This window comes from Terrapene carolina, unplaced genomic scaffold (assembly GCF_002925995.2).
Source record: "Terrapene carolina triunguis isolate 2854851 unplaced genomic scaffold, T_m_triunguis-2.0 Scaffold58, whole genome shotgun sequence".
Classification (NCBI taxonomy): domain Eukaryota; kingdom Metazoa; phylum Chordata; order Testudines; family Emydidae; genus Terrapene; species Terrapene triunguis.
In genome coordinates this window covers 59,657,049-59,680,441 of record NW_020664409.1, presented here as the reverse complement: position 1 = coordinate 59,680,441, position 23,393 = coordinate 59,657,049, and the positions used below count along the sequence as shown (strand labels likewise).

Below are 23,393 nucleotides of genomic sequence, written 5' to 3'. Positions count from 1 at the left end.
GAAGCACCTATCAAAGTACTGTAGTCTTGGGGGCTGTCTACAAGACTCTACAGTAACCACTTCTTAATCTAGGTTTAAGTAATGTTAGGGTTTAAGCAAATTCACGCCCCCCCCTTTTTTTTTTAACCTGGCAAAAACCAGTCATGGACTTCTCCCTGCCCCCATCTTATAGCCAGGCTGAAGCACACCAGACTAATTGGGATTTTGTTTATTTAGCACCATGTCGCTGACTCCACTGTCCCAGAAATATTGCTCATTCTAGCTTCTTTGGAAGGAAGGAGTGGCAGTCTAGTTAACTATCTGGAATTTAGAGTTCAGAGTTTTATTACAAAGTCTATTTAAATCAATCAGTTTCCTCCATTAACTATTGCTTCCCCAGTCTGTTTTGTTTTGGGGATCTTATAGAAAGGAGTATGTTGATTTTACTTTTGTGGCAGCCAGTTCTATTTCCCATTCTTTGGGTACTTTTGTACTCAAGTAGAAGCTGAATGACTGTTCAGAGACCTATTTCATATGCAGCATTTTCTTCATGAGGGTCTGCTTTGGGAGGGAATGTATTCAAATCACTATAGACAGGCACAGGCACACTTCATGGCTCAAGTTTTAAAGGATTGCCATTTGTGCCATGACCATTGGGCTTTGTTAGTGTCACTAAGATGAGAAAATGAATAAAAGTGATATTTGGGGGTGGAGGGGGGGTTCTTAGAGAACTTCCAGACCAAATATGCAAGCAACTACACCTCTACCCCCATATAGTGCAACCCGATATAACATGAATTCAGATATAACGTGGTACAGTAGTGCTCGAGTGGGCGGGGGGGGCTGCACACTCTGGCGGATCAAAGCAAGTTCAATATAATGCGGTTTTACCTATAACACGGTAAGATTTTTTGGCTCCTGAGGACAGCGTTACATCGGGGTAGAGGCAGTGGCGGATTAACAAATTTGCCGCACCCCCCATCCCCCACATGAGCTCACCTCTGCTCCCCCGCGGCAAGCCTGGGAGGGAGGGGGGGGAGAAGGGGAGTTGCGGCACGCTCGGGGGATGGCGGCGGTGGAGCAGAGGTGAGCTGGGGTGGGGAGCGGTTCCCGGCCCCCCGGGTTACTCTCCGCACCCGTGGGCCCCAGCTCACCTCTGCTCGCTTCTCCCTCCCTGCCTCCCAGCGCTTTCGCACGGCAAGCCTGGGAGGGAGGTGGAAGGAGGGAAGTGTGGCGCGCCTGGGGGAGGAGTCGGGCCGGGGATTTGGGGAAGGGGTGCGAGCAAATTTGCCGCCCCTGCAAATTTGTTGGCCTAAGCGATAATACGCCGCTGGGTAGAGGTGTATTTAATTTCAAACTCAGGATGTTACAGCAAGAAAATGAGGGAAAAACACAAGAAGATTCTACAATCAAAAAACTTAGTTAATTCTAGAAAAGGACAGAGTCCAGCTCATTCTGGTATAACTGTATAGGGCTGCCAGGGACTAAGTAAAAGCTTATTAAACCAGTTCCAATTTGAAGTCACTATCATAAAGAATAATTTTTACAATAACACAACACTTGTCTAACTTAGGAAATGAAGCAGCTTCAAGCTAGCTTCTCCCTCCTGTGTTACCAAATTTGCTCCTTTGAGAGAACTTGTATTTTCTGTAATGGTAAGTTCATCTAGATATACCAGACAGTATAGCCTTGAAAAAACAGCACTTATTTTTTAAAAAGCTGGTAATTTATATAGGAGGATATGGTACAAAGACTAGTCTATATGCAGTGTATTAGTTTCTAAACAAACTGAAGTAGCATATACTCAGTGCAGCACAATCCCCTCACATGCATGCTGTAACAGCAGTACTTATTGGCATTACAGTATGTTTACTGAAATAAGCTATAGACACATAAGCATCCTTTAGATTGTTACAGAATAACTGTACGCACACTAGGGGGTTACAGTGCATTGTCTATCAGTTTCTGAACAGATGGAGTTAAAGTGCTGCCAAAAACCAAAACCAAGATTGTTTAGGTTAGACAAATCATAAACACATATTTTGAGTGGCTTCTGTAACCAGTTAGTTAGTGAAAGAGTGATTTGATTGCTTTGAAACACTGTAACCAGAGGCCTAATCCTGCAGTTCTTACTGAGGCAGGACTTTCATTACCTTCATTAAGGGGTTGTACCACCAGGTTCTATAACATGCAGAAAGTTAGTTCAGGAATGAGTAACTGTTCATTATTTGAACTAGGTTGATGCCAAAGGCCATGTAACTGATATCAATAAGTTAGTACTGTGACATCAATAAGCCGTTCAAGGAAACATCCTGATCATAGTTTAAGTAAAAGGTGGCTCACTTTAATAAACAAACATTGGTCACTATTTAACAAGACATTCTAAAAAAGTAATCACATAATTTGTGTGATAGTAATTTACAAGTGGATGGTATACATTAAGATACAGAGGTAGAAGTTCACTTTTACAATGTTTCACTAATACACAAATTACCAAATTCAAGGCACAAAATTGTTTGCTTTACAAAAAATACTGTAAAAATGTCATTTGCTGTTCTACAATGCAAATACAACTTTCAAAAAAAGTCTTTACACCCTTCCATATTCCACATGTAAAGCTGCATCAAGCATTATTTTCTTTTTCTTTTGCTAATAGTTGGCACAAAACCAGGACTTACATAAACAATTTGTATCTCTGCTGGAGTTGCTTTGTATTTTAGGCAAGAGCCCAGCTACAGAAATTTAATACAACTTCCTCAGAGGGTGTGGTGATGCGGGTGCAGTGGGGCTGATGGAAGGAAGATTAAGAAGGAAGAAAAAATGTAGTTTATTAGGGCAGGAGTCTGCCATCCAGAGTGATGGACAGAACACAGAGCACATTTCAGGTCAAGTGACTTGAAAGAGTTGGATGGTTTAAACCACAGACCGCATTTCTCAGGAAAAAGAAAATGAGATGCCCAATACAGCTTTGCTTTGAAAATATTCCAAAGACATCTATTTGCCTTTGAATTGGAGATTTACAAATTCCTTTTTAAACACAGAAGGCATGCAGTCACTACATAAAAGAATTACACCACAGGTCAGCCATGGGTCCTTTACAGCTTGGGTTAACATGTAGAAAGATGCATTCATAATCAGTCCTTGAATTAGCTAAAAAGGTCACGCGTAGGAGTAGTTTAAATTGCATGATTTTGTTTTAATACAGAGAGAAAGAAAAAGCCATTTCTGAAACACTGCATCTTCTAGGTGTAGACAGCTTTTAAACATTGGCAGTCTGAGGAAAAGATCTCACACAGTGCATCTCTACAAAAAGTAGTATAACTAGCTTTACTGTACATACAGTAACAGTCTAAAGGACAATGCTGGCAGCTACATTTTAAATTCACTTTACCTATCACATTTTCCAAGTACTCTATAGTCAGTTTATTTACAGCATGTAAAAAACACCATTGATTTTTAAGTTCAATACACAGGTTTAAGATCAAAGAGAATGCCACAGTAAAATGTTGACATTTGCATCAGCTAGATGCAAGTGCACTTCAGAACTCAGTCGTGTAACATTTTTGATCATATTGAGCTACAAATGCCAGTCCGTACAAAACAGTGTTAAATTCCATTTTTTGCTTCATTGTTGTTTGTAGCCTGTTTTCTTTGAGCAATGAAAGGGTACATACACTTGTCTGCTCCCAAGAACCGGTACATGCACACAACTGCTTCAAAGGGCAGGATGCTGAAGAAAAGGGGAGAGGTTATAAATCTGTTATATGGCAGTGGAATGAAACTTACTGTGTACCATGATCACTTTTATGGAGACATAGTTTAGCCATTTCTGGGCTACCTAAGGGACAAAACATTTTATGTTTCTCATTTCACTAGGATATTTATGAAGAGAATAAAAATACAAGTCAGCTCAAACTACACAGATAGACTCTTTCTTTTGTCTCCTACTCCTTTCCAAGCCTTTAGCATGGAACCCCTAAACCCTCTTCGTGACCTAGCCTGTGCTGCTTCTGTCACCTTCTTGTTTAAAAACAAAAGGTCTGCTAAAATCTAAGCCTCCCCTCGAAGCAGCATTAGCAAAATAAGACATTGTACATTTAAGAGACACAAAACTCCCAAACTGTAGAGATAAAGATGTGCAGTAACTCCATAGCTTAATCACTTGCTATCTGTCGCAACCCATATCCTCATCTTTTGGGCCTAATTTTCCCTCCCATAGAAGGTACCCCAGAACAAGGAGGACTGAGGTTCCCCTCAGTCTTCTCCAAGGAAATTCCAATGGGGAAAGCAGGCTTTCCACACTCCTCCCTCCACTCATACATATTTGTATTACCATAGCAACCAGAAGCCCTAGTTATGCACTAGGTGCCAAGTAAGCTGTTGGAAGCTGAATGGCTGCTGGATTGGGACCAATGAGGCACACAGCAGGATCTGAGCTGTTAGAAGTCAACTCCTCCACTGCTGGAGCATTGGGAGGTAGATGTTGCTGATGCAGGTTCTGCTGCTGCTGGTAGCACTGCTTGTGCAGTAACACTGGAAGAAGGCCTTTGATCTAACTGCCGCTGCCTGGAGCGTGGATTGCCCAGAAGCTGCTGAGAAGGCCCTTGATCTCCCTGTTGGAAAGCTGGAGTGCTGAATGGGAGACAGCAGGAAGGGCCTTTGATCTGGCTGCTGATGCTGCATGGAGCACTGTCTGTGCAAGAGCACTGAGGCAGCCTCTGAAGAAGCCACTGAGCATGCTGCAGCTCCAGCCAGTTCTAAAGGAGTTGCGGATAAAGCTTCCAACTTGTTGCCAGAAAAGGCACAGACTCCCTCCCGAGAAGGGCTGACATGATGCTGAGGAACAAAAACACCTCCTGGACTCTCGGGTGTGCCTGTCCACCATGATCAGGAGCTGCTGCATTATGAATGGAGCAGAACCCTCAAATGCCTAGGTCCAAATTCCTCACAAGAAGGCGATAAGAAAGGGTTGGAAAAAATAAAATAAAATAAAACTTTGCGAAGTTTTAAACACTCTTCCTATGTGCTGCATACTGGAGAATAAAAATCTAGGAATAGATTATCTGTAGAGCTGTCAAAAAGCAGTATGAATTGTGTGTTGCTCAAGTGGGTGGAATCCAGTCAGTGCCTTATGAACAATTGGTCTGGTTCTGCCTCGGATATTGAGAGGAAACCCCAGTGCTGGAATGGCCAGCTTAGCTACAGAGAACAGATTCCCTCCACTTAAAAAAAAAAAATAAAAAAAAAAATCACTCAACCGAATGGGGAGAAAGGAAAGTTTTTGTTCCCCTGCCTTTTCAGGCCGAGTAGTAGGTTCTACTTACAGATTTCCCCCTCTCCCACAAGATCTGTGTAGATCCCAGGGAATCTGCAGGAGCCTAGGGCCCTCCGCATTGACTCTGGGGCTTGGCTGCTACAGATTCTTCTGCTGGCAACTACCTCAGGACACACTCATAAAGGGGTTCTACAGTGTGGAAGATTGCTGCAGGGAAATTAGTGGAGCCTCAGGCTTTTCTGGAAAAGGGAACTCATCCTGTAAGTCCCCAGATCCATGGAGCTCATGTTGTGGAAAGTGATCTTGTGAGCCAAGGGAGAGATCTGTGCATAGAACTCCAGGGAAACACGCCTCTGACTAAGCTTTTTGGATTTAAATCTGTACATTTGTCTGAAGTGCTTAGTAGCTAGTATTTCATAAATTACCTTTTCATGAAGGTTACCATGTACATCAAGCGAGGTGTGCAAATCATAGGCTGATCAGTAAGGATAGCTCTCATAGCCTGCTTTACACAGTAGTCTGGTTTCAGAGGTGGGAGGAAAGGCTCAATTTCTTTTCTGAAAGATTTCATTTTTAAAATAGGTTGACAAAAGTAGATAGATGACTTTTGGTAAAAATCTGTTTAATTATTAATGAAGTAAAGCACAGTCTGTCTAGTTCTAGAGTGTATTAGCTCACCTGTTTAGAGTATTTAAAAACTAATTATTTAATACTCAAGTAACAGCAACTTTGCAATGATTTTGTATTAATATTTTAGCTACGTTTAATTATAAAGACCATCGATAATCATAGATTTAAGCTACACACAATACATATAATTTGATCACCTGTTGTTCTATTAAGTGCCATTTTAATTCAATATTAGGAAACATTAAATTTTAGTGTCGCTGGCGTGTATGAAAGATTACTTCAGGTAAAGACAATCTCAATATTTTGCTGGCATAGATCCCTGCCAGGACTACTGTTAGAAAATGCATGCAAGAGATTAACACCATTTACTGTGGCTAAAATAATGGATATTTGTATAGCACTACAACCCAGGATGTCAGAATGCTTAAAAAAATAGTAATAATAAAAGGCAATAATTCTTACTTCAAAAACAGAAGCTAAACTCAAGGGAAGCAATTCAACTTGCCCTGGATCACACAGCAAATCTGCTATTGCCATATCGACCCATTGCCCATAATACCTTTAATCACTAGAATTTTATTGGTATTGGAATAAATGTATTTTGAGTAACATCTAACTTCATGCATAATACAGGGAAAAAATACAAAAGTACATTACACAATTGAAACATTTCTCTACACACTACTAGTAAGAGATTCCCCAAATCAGTAGTCAGTCACTGGACATATGCTTGACCAGCACCTACCCTGAAGTGCACATGTCCCCATCGCACACCCATCTTTAACACTGAGAGGAGTTACATGAATAAAGGTACTGCAGGTGTCATTTTAACTGTTTTTCCTTTCCTATTAATTTGCAATCCCAAACCTCACTGTTTTTGTGTGTGTGTGTGTGTGTGGGGGGGGGGGGGGGTTTAAATAAAAAGTGCTCACAATTAGAGGATTAAGACTAGAGTTCCAGTGGTGTGGAGGGCAGGAGGGAGAGAGAAAGAATATGCAGTTGGTCTACTCACCTGATTCTACATCCTCTGAACATTCCTGTGTCTACAAGGTAAGGGCAGACCAGGGTTGTTTTAATGCCATCTTTGTCAGCAGCCTTCAATTCATGGCTCAAAGATTCATGGAAACCTACAGCTCCAAATTTGCTGGCACAATAATCCTATGTAGGCAATGAATTAAGAAGAAATAAGACTGTATCACAAGGAAGAGTATAACAGATTGAATGGGCCTATCCTTTTATCCTTTCAATCAAAGTTAAAGGTGATGATGTAACAAAGAGTAAATAATATTAAAAGGAAAGGCATATTTGATGTGGTTCTGTGTAGATCTATTTTCAAAGCGGCAACAAGATGAAAGATGTGCATTGAATACACAGCCACATCAGCCCAAGTGTCATGTTACGTTTAGGGCAGTTAACACAAGAACTCCGTGAAAGCAGACAAACTTGAGTTAAATATCAAGGAGATGACCTTTGAAGTGTATTTAAGTGGCCTTATTCAGCAAATTATATGGATATGGCAGTTTGTTTAAAATAAAGGTTAGAACAAGAGACTAGAGACACAGTAGCTAGTAATACTACTTTTAGAGTCAAGTTCTGAGCGCGCATAGTCCTGGAGCCAAAAACTCCCTACAGTAACTCCCCACTGAACGTCCTCTCGCTTAACATTGTTTCGATCTTACGTCCCTGCTCAATTACAGCACATGCTCCATTTAAAGTTGTGCAATGCTTCGCTATAACATCGTTTGGCTGCCTGCTTTGTCCACAGCTGGCAGCCCCGCTATCAGCTCCCCTATGCCCCCCCCAGCACCTCCTGCCCGCCGGCAGACCCCACGGATCAGCGCCTTCCCCATCATCCCCCCCCCGCCTCCTGCCCGCGGCAATCAGCTGGCTTGTGGCATTTTGGGGGGGGGCGCAAAGGAGTGAGGACTGGGCGCGCAGGCTCCCCTCTCCTTCCTGCCTGCAGCAATCAGCTGGCTTGCAGTGTTCAGGAGGCAGGTGAGGGAGGGGGAACCTGCACACCGTGTCCTCGCTCCTCCCCACTCCCTCCTGCCTTCTGAACACTGCAAGCCAGCTGATTGCAGCGGGTAGGAGGCAGGGGGGGAGGAGCAAGGACACGGCGTGCGGAGTAAAGGGGGAGGGGGGAAGAAGAGGCGGGTTAAGGGTGGGGACTTGGGGGAAGGGGTGGCATGGGCGGGCCAAGGGTTGAGCCCCCCGCCCCTGGTGCTTGTAGAATAGGGGAAGCTGCCACTGCTGCTGCGCAATGTGCTTCTCCTAGCCTACAGCACCTTCAGCCTCCTTGTCTGCCTCACTGTCTCCAGTGCCAGTGGGTTGTGCCTGTGTGGGGTAAAGTGGGGGCACCTCCCAACTATAGTATTGTACTGTATGGCCAAAAAAAAAAAAAATTCCCTGGAACCTAACCCCCGCATTTACATTCATTCTTATGGGGAAATTGGATTCGCTTAACATCGTTTCACTTAAAGTTGCATTTTTCAGGAACATAACTAACTCTCACTTAACGTTGCTGTATTTTTAACCCTGGATTTAAACACGTCACTTAAGTTGCTATGGAGCCTTGGGCAAGTTACTTAAGTTTTGCCTCAGTTTCTCAACTGTAAAATGGATATAGCTTTCCTATCTCAGAGGTGTTGTGTGGATTGAAGTCCAAGAGTTACCTAGTACACAGCTGCAATTCTAAAATTTCTATTAGGATCATCCAGTAGAGATACACTTGAGTGCTGATCAGTTCAAGCAAGCATACTCTCTAGGCCATATGGGTCCACTGGAACCACTAAGACGGGGTCCTATAATCTACAAAGTCTTGAGAGTGATGCTAATTTAAGTTTTATTCAGTGGTGCAAGTAGAAATAATTTCTTACTGGTACGCTGCACTCATGGGAGGGACACGTGACTTCCCCGTGACTCCTCCCTGCCCCTGTGCGCTCCCCGTCCCTTCCCCATGATCCACATCCACCCCACGTTACCTTGGGGAGGGAGGGGGAATTTCTGTCCTCCTCCCACTGCGCAGGAGACTTCTGCAGTACAGACCCCCAGGCAGGAGGATTCAGGAGACGCAGCTGCGTGGAAAGCTGGGGGCGGGCTCCTCCTGTGTCTTTCCGGTACTCTGTATCAGCTATAAATATCTTACTGGTACAGCATACCGGACCGTACCACCATACTTGCACCACTGGTTTTATTTCTATTCAGGGACTTCTACAATTCACAGGTATTAGCCGGGCCAGCCCTAGAAAAGCTCGTACAACACTAGAGTGTTGCCAGTGTTTTGCCAGCAACATGGATGAATTTTCAGTGACTATAACTATTTGCAATGGATTGTAATGGCACAGGTATAGCTCATGCTTGTTGCTTTCCAGTCCCTTGGCTCCCAACACAACTGCAGTACACCCAAGTCTTATTGCCTATTCGGATGCACCAACAAGTTATGCAAAAAGGCCAAGCTTCAGAATTGACTAGTGGTTTTGGGTGCCCAATCGGACACACCTTAAAGGGGTCCGATTCCAGGTCGGTGCTCAGCACTTTCTGAAATATTAGGTCCCTTTAAGATGTCTCCGAGTAGGCACCCAAAAAAGTCACTTGTCACTTCTGAAAATCTTGGCCTAAAAGCTTCAAGAGTAGCGTTAAGACACTTGCCCTTAACTCTCATCCACATCCGCAGGGTAGTGTTGTACCCAACAAGCATATATGTTGTGATAACGCACAAACTAGTGGCCACCCAACTATGATGTTTTAGAACATTGCATTTGCTGATTGATAATGCACTGCATTGACAGTGGTTGCTGCATACAGTCACTCTAAGGAAGGTACTCCAGAGATATGTGAAAATTGCGTATAGGCTCACAGTGAACAAGACTCCTGCTAGTTCTTTCAATTTGCTAGTTAAATAAAGCCTCCCACCCCCCCAAACTAAGACATTAAAGAATTGTTCTTGGTTTCTGAATGCATTTGGTAAAATTGAAGTGGGCAAAAATCAATGTAATATTTTCATTGGATGAAAGTTAGGTTTGGCAGAATTCAGTGTTTACTGTTTTGATAATTTCAACTGATAATATTGAGGTTTGCTTTAAAGCATTTTTTGTGAGTTTCATTGATTTAAATTTTCACAGTTGCAGGAAATTGGGTGGCAGCAGTCAGACAAATTATATAATGACAGTAGATGTTGAGCTTCAAGAAAGTTAAAGCTTTATAACTGTTAAAACAAATTGTCAACATCACATGTCAAAATACACAATGTAAATATCCTTTAAATACACTAATAATTTCTCAAGCAGCGTTTTTCTTACTTTGCCTATTTGTAAATTTTGGTAAATATCGATGGAGATACCTTTTCATCGGTTTGTGTGTGTACAGTGAAATTGACATTTACTGACAAAAATCTAATATTTCCAAACCTACTTATGCTACATTGTTGACAACAGGAGAAGGCATTTATCATTTATGATAAGCAACATATAATCTTTACTACACAGTTAAACAAACCTCCACTCCTGCAGTACTGAACAGTCCCAGGGAACTTGCAACTGTCACAATGTGTCCATGATTCATCTCCAGCATCTTGGGAAGGAATGCTTTAGTGGTCTATAACATGAAAGAAAGAGTGCACACAAGTCTATTACTGTAAGAATAAAGCATTAGTCATTCTAAACCTCTATTCCAGTTCAGTATCAGATGCAAGATGATTACACACGATTTTGAACTTCTGAGTTTTTCCAAAATTAATGCCAACAGAAAAACTATACTACATTCTTCACATCAGACTAAGGGACATAGAAGATTATAGCCTGAGAAATCCTAAGGTTAAAGGATCAGTTCAACTCAGACATGTTTATTTTTCTACAAGAGACTAGTTACCCAGGGGGGGGGTAAAAAAAAAAAAAAAAAAGAGAGAGAGAGATAGTTTGACCCTAAAATGGAAGTCAATTTTATAAAAAGGAAAGGAAACTGTTTAATTACACCATAGCTGTGTTAAGACTAGTGAAAGTTACCAATTGAAGTTGCCTGTTGGCCAGGTGTTTTGTAAGTTGGGAGGTTCTTGTGATTTTTATCTGATTTACTCATTATCTTCTTGAGCATTTTACAAGAGCAGAAACCCTTGCCTCCAGTATTTTGGTTATATTACCTTCCACATATAAGCTAAACTACCTATCTGTTAATCTCAACTACTCATCTCATGGTTATTGGCATTGTTATAATTAATGATATATCATTAGTTATAACAATGCTTATAGACATGTCTATGTTTTTATTGTAAGACGTAAGAGTTTCAAAATTCAGTAATAAAATTTCACTTAAACTGGAAGCTTTGCATGTTTGATTTTTGCCCACTTCAATTTTACCAAAGGTTATTGCACTTATGCTATTCAATCTTAGAACATTAAGAGATCTGATTTAACATGATAAGTCAAGGGATTCAGACTCTGGGCTGAATCTCCTATTATGCCCAAAAGCTAATGTAAACCCTGTACATGCTAAAAGACTTAACTACCCAATAACTATATTGCAAGTAGTCACACATTTCTAATCTGAAAAGAAAGAAGAATCAAAATGTAAAGTCTCACTGATAAAGCAATTTAATTGCTTGGGATTAAATAGCAAGATGTCCAACAGCAGTTACAAAAACACCCAAAACAGACTACTGATACAATATTTTAATAAAATTGCTCTTACAGTCATGATTTACATTAAGTTCTAACACAATAGCCATGATCAAAGCATTCTTAAACTACAGCAACCTCAGGTAGTTATAAGAACAGAGGAAGTTATTACTTTTAGAAGCACATTTCTGGTTAATAACCAGGTCCAATGAAAATCATACCAACAATTCTTGATCTCAACACCAACTACCTCTAGCAGGGCCATTACTCTAATCAAGTCACTACCACTGAAGACTGTTTCAAAATTGCTTCAGTCTTCCCCAAAAACAAAACTTCCAGCATAAAACTTAGATCCAGGCTCAAAGCACGTAAGAGCCCCAGTAAGTATTTGCTACTTAATTGATGTCAGCTGCATACTTTATTTAAGTATAAAGCTACAGCTGGATCCATCTAATTCCATTCTTACGCTGTCTGCATTTTCTAATCAGATGTCAGGACAGTTTTGCTTCAACAATTTTCACATGTTCTTGTACTACATTTTTGCCTGCAGGTGTTAAATGACTAATCCAAACCCAACTCCACACAAAAGAACGTTTTCAGTGGACAGCTGGCAAGTGATAGAAGATTACACAGCCCCGACTCTTGCCTCTTCTGTTGATTACTATACATCTTTTAGGTTCTGTTTCTGCCATATAATTAATTTTCCCCCCCAGAAAGTCTGAAGTGAGCTCCCTCTTGTTTATTCCTCCCGTCATGGCAGGCCACGGTAAACCTCTTATGGGGGTTTGAAACAAGAATTCAGTTCATTTGCCAGACTAATCTGTGCCAGGCGCACAGAGTTTCAACTTCTCTTCCCGTCCTGCATGGCAACAGAACCACTTGTTCTAGGGCAGCCTGGTCTGAAGGGTAACAGGCTTCACCCTGAGGGTACAGTTGTTTCAGTGTGGGTTCCAGCCTCTGACACTACTACGTTATCAGAAGAGGTGTCCTATAAATCATTCTCTTACAGTGTTGAAGTGGATGGGAATTGGGAGAAACACACCAGAGATTTGAAACCATCTATATTGTATCAACTGACTAGAGGCCCATTACAATGGGCTGAAAGCAGAGCCATAGCTACATGTTGCTGTTGCTTCCTCCACAAAGCTCTATTTGTGTGTATCAATCCTGAGCTGAAAGTTTTCAGCTCAAGGAAGGCCCAAGATTACAATAAAAATAGAGACACAAAGTGGGTGAGGTAATATCTTCCATGGGACCAACTTATGCTACAACTACACTGCATACAATAAAACAGATGCAATTTTTAATAATTTTAATTTATGGAGATATCCTATCTCCTAGAACTGGTCATTGAGTCCAGCCCCCTGCTTTCACTAGCAGGACCAAGTACTGATTTTGCCCCAGATCCCTAAGTGGCCCCCTCAAGGATTGAACTCACAACCCTGCGTTTAGCAGGCCAATGCTCAAACCACTGAGCTATCCCTCCCCCAATAGTTGAGCTAATAGAGTTCAGAGTCATCTAAACAGTTGGCTTAGGTAGTTTGTATGTTTTGAGTTGTCATATACTGTCATATCCCTGTTGTACATTTTAACTGGTGAAGTGTCCCCTTTTAAAAGATGAGCCCAATAGCTTGTGTGGATAGTGATAACTGCTACTGTTTGGCTACAAGCATCCTATGTAGACTTCTCATTTCCATTAAACCTTCCTCTTAAGTTGTTTCAGAGGGCAGAATTTACCCCTGCTGCAAGCTGGGTTTATTCCTTCCAAAAACCTGCAGATGCCTTTTGATCTCTGCACCGAGGCTCAGTGCTTCCACAAATCCTAGTCTCCAGTCCCTTCCTTATGAGAGTCATGCTCCCATATGGTCCCCACCGAGAGCTGCCCCAAACCCCTTATGGAGACTTTCATAAATAACCAACCTTCCACACAAACGGACTTTACTAAAATAAGACAGGAGATCTACATTACACACTTCACCTCTCTACAAAGGAAAAAGGACCATAAGCTGTCTAAAATCCTACCTGCCACATGGGGCCACAACATTGGTACCCCTACCTCACCCAGCAATATCGTCAATGTATCCTGCCACACACTCAACCCGGCAGAAGAGTCTGTCCTATCTCGGGGACTCTCTTTTTGCCCCACCACCCCCACAAACATGATCCAGTTCTGCGGTGATCTGGAAGCCTACTTTCGCCATCTCCGACTCAAAGAATACTTTCAAGATAACACTGAACAGTGCACTGATACACAGATACCCCCCCACCCCCAACAGCACAAGAAGAAGAACTCCAAATGGACTCCTCCTGAGGGTTGAAATGACAGTCTGGACTTATACATAGAATGCTTCCGTCAACGTGCACAGGCAGAAATACTGGAAAAACACATCGCTTACCTCATAACTTAAGTCGTGCAGAATGCAATGCCATCCACAGCCTCAGAAACAACCCTGACATTATAATCAAAGAGGCTGATAAAGGAGGTGCTGTTGTCATCATGAACAGGTCTGACTACCAAAAGGAGGCTGCCAGACAACTCTCCAATAACAAATTCTACAGGCCACTTTCCTCAGATCCCACTGAGGAATTTACTAAGAAATTGCACCATCTACTCAGGACACTCCCTACACTAACACAGGAACAAATCAACACACCCTTAGAGCCCCGACTGGGGTTATTTGATCTACTACCCAAGATGCACAAACCTGGAAATCCTGGACGCCTCATCATCTCAGGAATTGGCATTCTCACTGAAGGACTGTCCAGATATGTTGACTCTCTACTCAGACCCTACACCACCAGCACTCCCAGCTATCTCCGTGACACCACTGATTTCCTGAGAAAACTACAATACATTGGTGATCTTCCAGAAAACACCATCCTAGCCACCATGGATGTAGAGGCTCTCTACACAAACATCCCACACACAGATGGAATACAAGCTGTCAGGAACAGTATCCCTGATGATGCCACAGCACAACTGGTTGCTGAGCTCTATGACTTTATCCTCACGCACAATCATTTCAAATTTGGTGACAATATATACCTCCAGACCAGTGGCACCACGATGGGCACCCGCATGGCCCCACAATATGCCAACATTTTTATGGTTGATCTGGAACAACGCTTCCTCAGCTCTCGTCCACTCGCGCCCCTTCTCTACCTACGCTACATTGATGACATCATCATCTGGATCCCTGGGAAGGAGACTCTGGAAGAATTCCACCACGATTTCAACAGCTTCCACCCCACCATCAACCTCAGCCTGGACCAATCTACATGAGAGGTCCACTTCCTAGACACCACAGTGCAAATAAGTGATGGTCACATTAACACTACCCTATATCGAAAACCCACTGACCACTATGCCTACCTTCATGCCTCCAGCTTCCATCCTGGACACACCACACAATCCATTGTCTACAGCCAAGCACTGAGGTACAACCGCATTTGCTCCAACCCCTCAGACAGAGACCAACACCTACAAGATCTTCACCAAGCATTCTCAAAACTACAATACCCACACAAGGAAATAAGGAAAAATCAACAGAGCCAGACGTATACCCAGAAGCCTCCTGCTGCAAGACAAGCCCAAGAAAGAAACCAACGGAACTCCACTGGCCATCACCTACAGTCCTCAGCTAAAACCTTTCCAATGCATCATCAGTGATCTATAACCTCCCTGGACACACAATAGCAGATGTAAAGGTAGCCATCCTGCAGCAAAAAAACTTCAGGACCAGACTTCAAAGAGAAACTGCTGAACTTCAGTTCATTTGCAAATTTGACACCATCAGCTCAGGATTAAACAAAGACTGTGAATGGCTAGCCAACTACAAAAGCAGTTTCTCCTCCCTTGGTGTTCACACCTCAACTGCTAGAAGAGGGCCTCATCCTCCCTGATTGAACTAACCTTGTTATCTCTAGACTGATTCTTGCCTGCATATTTATACCTGCCTCTGGTAATTTCCACTACATGCGTCTGACAAAGTGGGTATTCACCCACAAAAGCTTATGCTCCAATACGTCTGTTAGTCTATAAGGTGCCACAGGACTCTTTGTTGCTTTTTACAGATCCAGACTAACACGGCTACCCCTCTGATACTAGAATCAGTGTGTTTGTCACAGGATAGGCTCTTACAGGCCTACCCATTGGTCCTTCCAGCCTCTCCTCTCTACAGGAAAAAAAAAAAAAAAATCGCCAAATGAAGTTATTCCCTCCTGGGCCATGAATAGTCCCCAAATAAGAAAGACCTTACTGGCCCAATCTACATCTGTGATCAGTGCAGCCTCCTCCATGCTCTGGTCCCCAGTTTCCTATTCCTGTTGGTTATCTAAAGCAGGTAGGCCTGGTTTCCAGCTGAGCTACAGTTGCCTTAACCTCACCGATCCTTAGTCTTTTCCTGCCTAGTCCCTGAATCCTAAATGCAGCATAAGGGACTGAGCGTTATGTGCCTCTTGGGTGGCCCTGCTGCCTGAAGTTGGGAGACGTAGATGGACAGTATAGCCCACACCAGTCTTCAAAAGTGGTACATGCGAGCTCTCCACAAAATATTAAGCTACAGGAGACTTGCAGTACAGCCAACCTAAAGCATTCAAGTCATGAGTCAAGTCCTGCAAAAAACTCATGAGATTATTAAAATCACATGACTTGAGCCAAACAGATCTCAGGCTTAATTGCATTCTGCTTTTCTGAGCTTCCCCCGCCCCTACTTTTTCCCTTTGCAGCCAGGATGGGTAGAAATGTAGCTTTAAAAAATAAATACCATTCTTTTATATTCATGTGACTCAGAGCTGGTGCTCTTAATAAAAACCACACCAAGACTTGCCAACACTAAATATGAATCCACTGATGATCACAGAACAGTGGGTGGAATGAAGTTAAGCACGATATGGTGGGTCAGAGCAGGCATGCTACGATAGTGATTATGAAAAATAAACTTTAGTTAAGATTTCTGTCAGTCAGTCTATTTGTTCTAAACTACCATGTTTATACAGAGAGTTTGAAAGAATTTAAGACAACTTTCTAGATTGTAGAATAGTTCACCAAGGAAGCTAATGAAAGACCCACTTGAAATGCAATGGATGATGAACAACCCAGCACTAGCAGGGGGAGTGACTAAACAACTCTTTTCCCAACTCTAATTTTTATGGATTCTTTAAATCAATTCCTTGCACTCCAAGCAGCTTCCTCATAGCTTCTGAATACATCACTGAAAGAGTGTGACGATCCCTACAAGCTAAAAATCAATGCTTGTTTCCTGTGCACACAGCTTTAATGACTTCTTAGACAAATGTGTGAAATTGAACAAGCATTTACATGTCATTTCATAGCTTTAGTAATCTGTTCTCAATCTTTTGGTTTACGGCAAATTAACTTCTAACAGTCTAGCACTTCTTCCCTCCCCTTCCCCAAATTCTTTAGTTCCATTCTTGGTGCTCTTAATGAAACAAAACTCAAAAGATTGTGCAACACAAAGAGCAGTGCAGCTGCAGTGTCAAAACAAATTAGTCTAACGTACAACAAATCAGAATATGAAGAAATACCATGTTTGGGAAAGTCTGATTTTTTAATTAAGTTTTGGATTAATTATGTTTTAAAGTAGTAAGTTAAGCATCACAAAATGTTAGCTGTATGCAAGTTCCAGACAATGGATGCTAAGTGCAAAGGGCTCATGAAAGTGGGAAGAGGTCAGTGTCACACCATGTACACAAAATTGTCTTGATTTCATCAAAAAGGAGCAAGAAAGCCTGTACCAGCTCAGCAAATATAAATTTAGGAAAGGGGCTTTACAATACAGGGGAAGTTTTCATAACTTCTGACTCTTCTTTCAAGTGCCTAACAGCCCCTTTGCACCATTCTGGCAGCACAAAGGAGCTGGTTAAACTGGCTTTACAGCTATGCAGGAATTCCCCCTATGTTGGGGAATCTGAGTGACACAATAGTTCCATACTACTACCCTCCTTACAGCCCCCTCATATAAGGGGAATGGTTAGAGGAAAGGAGCATGATTATGCTTTTTACTCTAGGGTCTTGTCTACACAGGGAAGTTTACCGGCATTACTATAGCTGTGTAATCATATTGCTATAGCTCTATCAGTATAGTAATGTCAGTAAATTTACCCATGTGGACAAGCCCTACCTATTCTCAACTGTCAGAATAGCCCATTGGACAGCAGTATAAATTAAAGTAGACACTGAGTGACTCCATCTTCAGCTGGAGCCCTTTCCTTTGATTCAAAGTCCTGTGTTAAGCACAGCTCAGCCAGACCAGAGAATTGAAAGTAGTCTAATAAGACAGGTCTGATTTAGAAATTTCCACCAAGCCTGCAGCCAGAGGGAAACTCATCTCAGTAAGGACCAGATGATATGTTAGCTACTCATGTTCAAATGCCACATGGTGCAGCGTAAAAGCTGCTTCTTGTAGACTGAACTCTGGAATGAGTAACCAAAGGTCCTGGAGGAATGGGGCACATCAGAGGTTTTAGCCTCCTCAGGCAGAACAGGAAACCATCACCTTAACTCCCTTTACAAACAACCATCTCTAGACATACTTCCTATGCATAACCATTCAACAGAACTACTACATGCCCCAACTCCCCGCACAGCTGTCCATGGAGGGTGGAGAGAGACAATGCATCTTTAGCCTAGCAGCTGTAGTACCCAGTTGATGAGGCACAGCCTGCAGAGGCAGATTCTCTTGAACCAGCTCTGTATTACACATTCGATTATGGAATAAACGGACTATGTGAAAAAGACAAGAATCAGTGGGCCTGTCATTGGAAACATGGAAATGTTTTCAACTATGATGTTACAGCATGATTTGTTCAAAAAGACAGCTTCTTTAGATATATTTTGTAATTTCAAACTAACTTCGTTTACTGGACTACAATTTCAGAGCCATCCCAACAACAGTTGAGAACACACAGGAAGTTATCTGTAGAACCTAGGGTGACCAGATGCCCCGATTTTTGGGTCTTTTTCTTATATAGGCTCCTATTACCCCCCACCCCCGTCCCGATTTTTCACACTTGCTGTCTGGTCACCCTAGTAGAACCCTATTATAGTTATTTATTCATAGCAAGCAAACTATCTCTCAAAATTGCAGCTTGACTGAAATACATTGATAGAAGTCAAGGCTTTATTTTTTAAAAATCTTTTTACCTAACAGATTCCAATCCAAACTGACCAAATGCAAGTTTAATGTATGGAGAGCTATGAAAACATAGTAACATGTTCAAATAACTGATCAACACATCTTTTTGAATATGCAGAAGATAATATTTTTAATTAGTAGCAAGACATTTACAGAGGGGTTTAAATTTTAGGATAAGAGTGGCAACTGTGCTAAAGCTGAGGTGTGTGCAGTAATAAGTTCTGTGTGAGTTGGAGAGTGCACGACAGAGCAAGAGTTGCGGGGAGATAACGTGGCACCATCAGCAGTAAGCAGAGCTAGGAAAGTAGAACAGAAGGTCAGCCAAATTGCACAGTAGCATGAAAAGAAACCTGGTACATAGTGTTCAAACAGACAGTTTTAGAGTCTGTTTCCCCCCCCACATACAAATCTTTATACCCACACCAGCTTTTCCATCACATAAGTTACTGTCTGCGACATTTCGCCACAGTCACAGCATGGGGATGCCAAGCTGGTACAAAGTTGCTGCAACCCTTGTCTAGCCAGAGAGTAGCCTGTTGAGCCTGGTCCAGGATCTATGATCATGTGTGGACAAGGAGGCAGGTACAGCAATGGATTCCTGGATTTGCTTAGTGTGTTAAACTCTTTCCAACTGATGCTTCCATTTGGTAAGAATGTAATTTTCAGCTCCCTGGCAGCACTGTCCGTGCACGATAGACCAGTGGCTTCATCCAAGACTCAATTTACAAGGAGTGCAGACACCTGCCTGGAACTGTTGATCAGAGAGACTTCACCACAAAAAAACGTATGTGACCATTTTAAGGGGTTGAGGAAATTAAACGGTTTCTCGGTTTATTCTATTGTGATGATCTTAGATTCTAAGCCGGATAAAAATCTTTTAATTCTGCACCACAATTTGGAATGAATAGTTTTGTTGATCTGAAATAGTTAATTTATACCGTTCTCTGTTTTACATATAGATTGTTTCCGCTCTTAGGGATCTGGATGCATCAAAAGATTCATGTGATTTTTCCTCAAGCCAGACCTTTATGAAAATAGGCATCTATTTTAAAATATGAAAGGAAGCTATTCTAGAAATCTTCCTCATTTGTGTCTGAAACAGGCCTTCTATTCACAACAGAAAAGCTAGACTTTCCAATATTTTCTTTCAAAAGAAGTCCCTTAGTTATTTAGCTCCTAGCAGGCAGTACAACCTTCAATTTCTCGCTAAAGCTTCATTTGCCCTTCACATAAAAAACCCACTGTTTAGAAACCATGGGGATTCGTTTAATATTGAACTGCAACAGTAGTTAATACTTAACATACATGCACAGTAATATTGTTACAGTTGCCTTGCAACCAGAAGCTCATGAAAGAGCAAGATGGACTTAAAAAGAAGTCTATAATGATGACACAACAAGCAAACAAAACCACCCTTCCTCCTCCCCACCCCCAATATTAAACATACTTGCTGATGAGGTGAAAATAGAGAAAGTTTGTCCAGGCTCAGAAGCTGGAGGTAACAAAGTAAAGGTCAGTAGATGGAAAACAAAAGAATTTGCGGTAGCATAGAAAATATTGGTCTTAGACTATGCTTTTATTTATAATTTAAGACAAAATATATGAATTGTTTCCCTCCAACTCTGCATGAAATTTTGTTTTTAAAGTTACTTGTTTTAACATTTACAGTTCTAAGAAGTTAACCATTATTTCACATACACTGGGTTAACATTTCCTTCCTTCTAACTGCCCCCCAAATGGATATATCAATACGGGTTACAGCATTTGCTCAGAACGTGACTGACACTACTGAACTGAGATACAAGTGTCAAAGTTACGTCTCTCCCAGATTAAATCCATATGAAACAGATTTCTGACAAACTACTATTAAAAAAAATCTGCAGCATACCATCTACAGGTACTATCTTTAGTTATAAATAGGCCTAAATACACCACTCTTAAATACTAAAGATAGCTAATGTGATCATGTAATGATCAATTACAAAAATTCCTCTAGATTTTGAGATCTTTGAGTATAATTGATATTCATGACCATTTCTACTGCTGCAGTGCTTTTCTTGTGTTCAGTAAGCGAACATGCAATGTATCAGAAGCAAACTGAAACTGAATTAAGTAGTTTTCTTAATCAAAACTTAGTCCCACAAAGCTCTTTACAATGGGGAGACAACAGAGATAAGATAAGTAGTTCTATTCAAATCATAGATAACTGGTGGTATTAGTTTGCTACAATCATTAGTCAATTTTCCATTCTTTACCTACTATAAGAGTAATTATGTCATGTCTATGACAGCTGAACACAGTCTGGCTAAATTAAATCTTTTCTTATATACTGTATTAGAAGGCTTACTTGAGGCGGGGTGGTTTTAGAGGAAAGGATGGAAAATTAGAAGTGTTTAGACAGAGAAAAATGTAAGGATGTGTGTGTTATTGTGGGCTCATTCATGTAGTTACGTAGGTGCCCTTACGTTATCTAAAGAGCTCAGTTTCTTGTGATCTTGTGTAACTCAAGGCATGTATGCGACACAGTGGAAAGCAGCTCTCTCTTTTTGGTAAAGTGCAGGTAAATACTCAGACTGAAACTAATGGTTACTTGAATAAAATATGACTAGGCCATTTTCTGTTCCATACATGATTACATTTTTTCTACTTTGAGCGGAGACTATAATTGACTCCAGAAGTTTCTTTCCTTCCCGAGATCCTTTTCAGATGGGGGTGCGGGGGAGTATCATCTCAGGTTTATGTGGGGTTAATGTATTCAGATTCCCATTTGTCTTAGATCACACTTTTCTACTTTTCCTTTATTCACTTTTATTTTCTTCCTCTCTAGAAGACAATTCCCCTGGGTTTACACACAAATACCACAGGAAAACATAGTGAATTTCCTCCTCTTAATAAAACCCAGTTTTTCCTCTAACATTTCACACACACACACACACACACACACACACACACACACACACACACAAAAAACAGAGAGACCATCACCTTCGGCCCTTTCTGGGGGTCTGGAGAGACGATCGGGAGAACCAGTTGAGCGTCTCATTATATTATACTAGCAAGGGGAAAGTTACAACTTTTATCTTGTTGGCATGCAGCCTCCTCCATTTCTTTGCTCATAAGCTGGTACATCCCTGTTTCTCCTGACAAAAGAATGGCAAATGCATTTTTTATATAGATATATAAATATAAAGGGGGAGGGGGCTTTCTCTGGGTTCGGTGTGTGGGTGGTCTGGCCAGGGATCTTTTACTAGCGATGGTCTTAATATTTCTGGGAGTGGTGACACTGGAAGATGACAATTCGCTGACAATTCTAGAATGAAGAAAGCACCTGTTCCAGGTAAACACCCATCCATCTATGCCCTGGAGATCCTTTGTCACCAGGTGACTGAGGTGAATATTAAAGCCTGCAGAGGTTTGATAAGCTACAAAAGAAGGCATGGGAAGTTAGCTCCATCTAAAACCCTGGCAGATCATTTGGAGCTGCTCCTGCATGAAAAATTCTCCTGGATCACTGGACTAAAACTCAGGCAAACATCAACAGCCTGCTGAACTAGGATGTAGCAACACAGAACAACCAGAGACATGCCCTTCTAACTCCCCACTTTCCTCCTCTGGCAGCTGGACTCACAGACCAGCTTTGGACTTCAGGAATTTGATTCTTTAACCTGCATTCAGATGCCTTCAGTGAATACCATCCGCTGCCAGCTTCTTGAATAGGTACTTGTGCATCTCCCTAAATTTTGGGTCTTACCAACCTCACAACAATGGCCCACTAGCCACTTGTTGTCAGCATTCAGCCAACTGGCAGCTTACTGGGAGAATAATTTCTTGGCATCTTTGTTCAATTGCTATGGAACCACAATAGTAATAATGTAGCAGGCCGTGTGCTAGGTGTACATTATGTACACCAGGTTGGTGTACACAAATTTTGTAGGATGACTTGTGGTGCAGAAGTAGCAAGTACGTAGAGGGGAAGAAAATAGAGGTCAGAGAATTATGAGAAGACTCTGAAGGACTATTGGCACCAGTGTTGATTAGCCTGCATTGACACTCCAAAAACAAAAAAAGGGGAAATTACCCCCACAGATTAAAGCTGAATCTGGCCTCACACTATACCCCAAGCCATGCCAGACAAATCGGGTTTAAAATACCATCAAGCCTGGGTTGAAGATTGTTGTGTGCACATGGGAGAGGAATTAGGGACAATATCCACATTACAGCATAGGCTAACTCTGCAGCGTAAACATACCCTTGGTCTACAGAGGGTCCTAGTAGCCTGCACTGCCATGAAGTGAAGATTGCTTATGTAACTCTAAAACTGTAAAGAGCAAACAATCAGATTACATTTGTCATTGCATTGCCCATTAACAGTCTGCAGTTTGGTATGCATATTCTAGTCAATGTATCAGCCTCCAGAATAGGCGTTACAGTTTACTGAAAAACAATTTGTAGTTTAAAAAAGGGGATACCTCTATTTACGTCTAGCACATCAGCTCAACTGCCAAGTGTATTAGCCAGTACAATTTCTTGCTATGACTGGATTTAAAAGCGGAGAGAAGGATCATGGATTCATTACATAATTTATTTGTATTTACTTGTTCTGTTTGGACACCCACAGGATTTCAAAGACACCCATTCATCCTCAGCACTACTGAACAAATAGTTTATAACTTGTGTGTTTCAATGTATTATCTAGCTAGTATTAGATTCAGATACGTCTACACACTGCAACAGGTAGCATGC

General features: G+C 41.7%; 1 protein-coding gene across 2 annotated transcripts in view; it reads right to left on the bottom strand.

Moving 5' to 3' along the window:
- Window positions 1-2,301: 2,301 nt before the first annotated feature.
- The window catches only part of RDH10 (retinol dehydrogenase 10), a 40,739-nt gene continuing 19,647 nt past the window's right edge, over window positions 2,302-23,393 (bottom strand). For both annotated transcript variants that reach the window (XM_024197639.2, XM_024197640.2), the window contains exons 3-6: window positions 10,379-10,477; window positions 6,897-7,042; window positions 5,680-5,811; window positions 2,302-3,709 (exon numbers count right to left, since the gene is read on the bottom strand). In XM_024197639.2, coding sequence (XP_024053407.1) covers window positions 3,586-3,709; window positions 5,680-5,811; window positions 6,897-7,042; window positions 10,379-10,477 — 501 coding nt within the window. In that variant the 3' untranslated portion in view covers window positions 2,302-3,585. The remainder of the gene's footprint in view (window positions 3,710-5,679; window positions 5,812-6,896; window positions 7,043-10,378; window positions 10,478-23,393) is intronic.